The sequence below is a fragment of the Rhagoletis pomonella genome, unplaced genomic scaffold, assembly GCF_013731165.1.
Source record: "Rhagoletis pomonella isolate Grant_MI unplaced genomic scaffold, Rhpom_1.0 Rhpom_scaffold_14323, whole genome shotgun sequence".
Lineage (NCBI taxonomy): Eukaryota > Metazoa > Arthropoda > Insecta > Diptera > Tephritidae > Rhagoletis > Rhagoletis pomonella.
Window position 1 is genome coordinate 1 of NW_023472847.1, and position 1727 is coordinate 1727.

A 1727-nucleotide genomic window follows, 5' to 3' on the forward strand; every position below is an offset into this window, starting at 1 on the left:
ATGCTGCCGTCTGGTTTTGGGTGTGTTCACCTACTAAACCGCCACAACCAGCCCCCTTCCAGTATGTGTGGGTTTACAGACACAGACGACTAGGAAATCGAACTTTTCTTCCCAGGCGTGTTGTGGTTTTCGTCTGAGTCTCGTTGCTCTCGGAGGAAGGAGGTTCTATATTCTCGTCGATGGTGTTGTTGTCGTCGGTAAATGCTACTTTCAACCTGTCAATCGATATTTTTTTGGCTTTGTCTCGGATGTCCAGCGTATAATACTTCGGGTGACGTTCTATGACTGCGAATGGTCCGTCGTACGGCTGTTGTAGTGGTGGCCCGACTGCGTCGTTTCTTACAAACACCTGCGTGCATCGATGGAGTTCTTTTTGTATGAAAGGTTGTGCTTTTGCGTGATGCGCTGTCTGCGTCGGCCGGATCAAATTCATTGCACGTCTGAAGTCTTCAATGAATTCCACTTCGTTGGGATGTGGCTTCGATTCGGTGAAAAATTCTGCTGGTAGTCGTAAGCTCTTCCCGTAAACTAGTTCCGCCGGTGTTGCCTGTATATCTTCTTTGAACGTTGCGCGTAGTCCGAGCATGATTAGAGGTAACTCGAATGCTCAGTTTTGTCGATCTTTGCATTTTACTGCCGCTTTCAGTGTACGGTGGAACCGCTCGACTAAGCCGTTGGATTGGGCGTGATATGCCGTTGTTCGAAGGTGGCGTATGCCTAGTCTCTCATTAAGCTGTTTAAAGATCTGGCATTCGAACTGCCGGCCTTGGTCTGTCGTGATTTTAGAGGGTATACCAAACCGCGCGATCCATGTTTCGATGAGTATGGTGGCGATAGTTCCGGCCGTTATGTCCTTGATCGGCGCCGCTCCTGGCCACCGGGTGAATCTATCGACCATTGTGAGTAGATATCGGTAACCGTTTGAAGGCGGTAACGGACCAACAATGTCAATGTTGATATGGTCGAAACGTGACTCAGTGGTATCGTATCGTTCGGGCGCAGTTCTATTGTGTCGCTGGATTTTTGATTTTTGACAGGGTATGCACTGTTTTGCCCAGGTTACGATGTCCTGGTGGATATTAGGCCACACGAACCTCTCTTTAATGAGACGGGTAGTGGCTCGAATACCGGGATGCGAGATGTTGTGTACAGCGTTAAAAACTGTTTTACGACATGACTTTGGAATAAAAGGTTTGCACTTGCTGTTTGTAGCCTGGCAATAAACCTTTTGTGTTGAATTGACCACTGGCATTTTAGTCAACGAAATACTGAACCGCCCATCTCCCTGAAGGATGGATTTGAGCTCGCTGTCTGTTTCCTGTTCTGCAGCAATGATGTCGTAGTCGATAGATTCGCGCTGCACTGCATTGACGCGTGAAAGAAAATCAGGGACTACGTTTTCTTTACCCTTAACGTAACGTATGTCGGTCGTAAACTGGCTGATGTAATGTAAGTAACGGAGGTGTCGTGGGTCAGCCTTTTCGGGTTTCTGCTTGAAAGCGAACGTGATTGGCTTGTGGTCAGTGTAAATCGCGCAGCATCTACCTTCGAGTTGGTCGACGAAGTATTTAACACTTTTGTTTTGACTTAAAGTCATTGAATGCCTTTCGGGATTCTTCGGTCCACTGAATTTTGCGTTTGTCGTTTTTGACATTGCCTGGTATTAGCGCTTGAAGAATATTCTGGGTGTGTGCGGCTCCCGGAATAAACCTTCGATAAAAATTTAT

The 1727-nt window shown here is 47.1% G+C and overlaps 1 protein-coding gene across 1 annotated transcript; it reads right to left on the minus strand.

The window, feature by feature from the left end:
- Nucleotides 1–73: 73 nt before the first annotated feature.
- On the minus strand, nt 74–586 carry LOC118757097. Its single transcript, XM_036491832.1, has one exon. It carries the CDS (start codon nt 584–586, stop codon nt 74–76), a length of 513 nt encoding a protein of 170 aa, XP_036347725.1.
- Nucleotides 587–1727: the final 1141 nt, after the last annotated feature.

Excerpts from the sequence above, each read along its gene's own strand:
- LOC118757097 (XM_036491832.1), bottom strand. The coding sequence starts at position 586 with ATGCTCGGACTACGCGCAACGTTCAAAGAAGATATACAGGCAACACCG.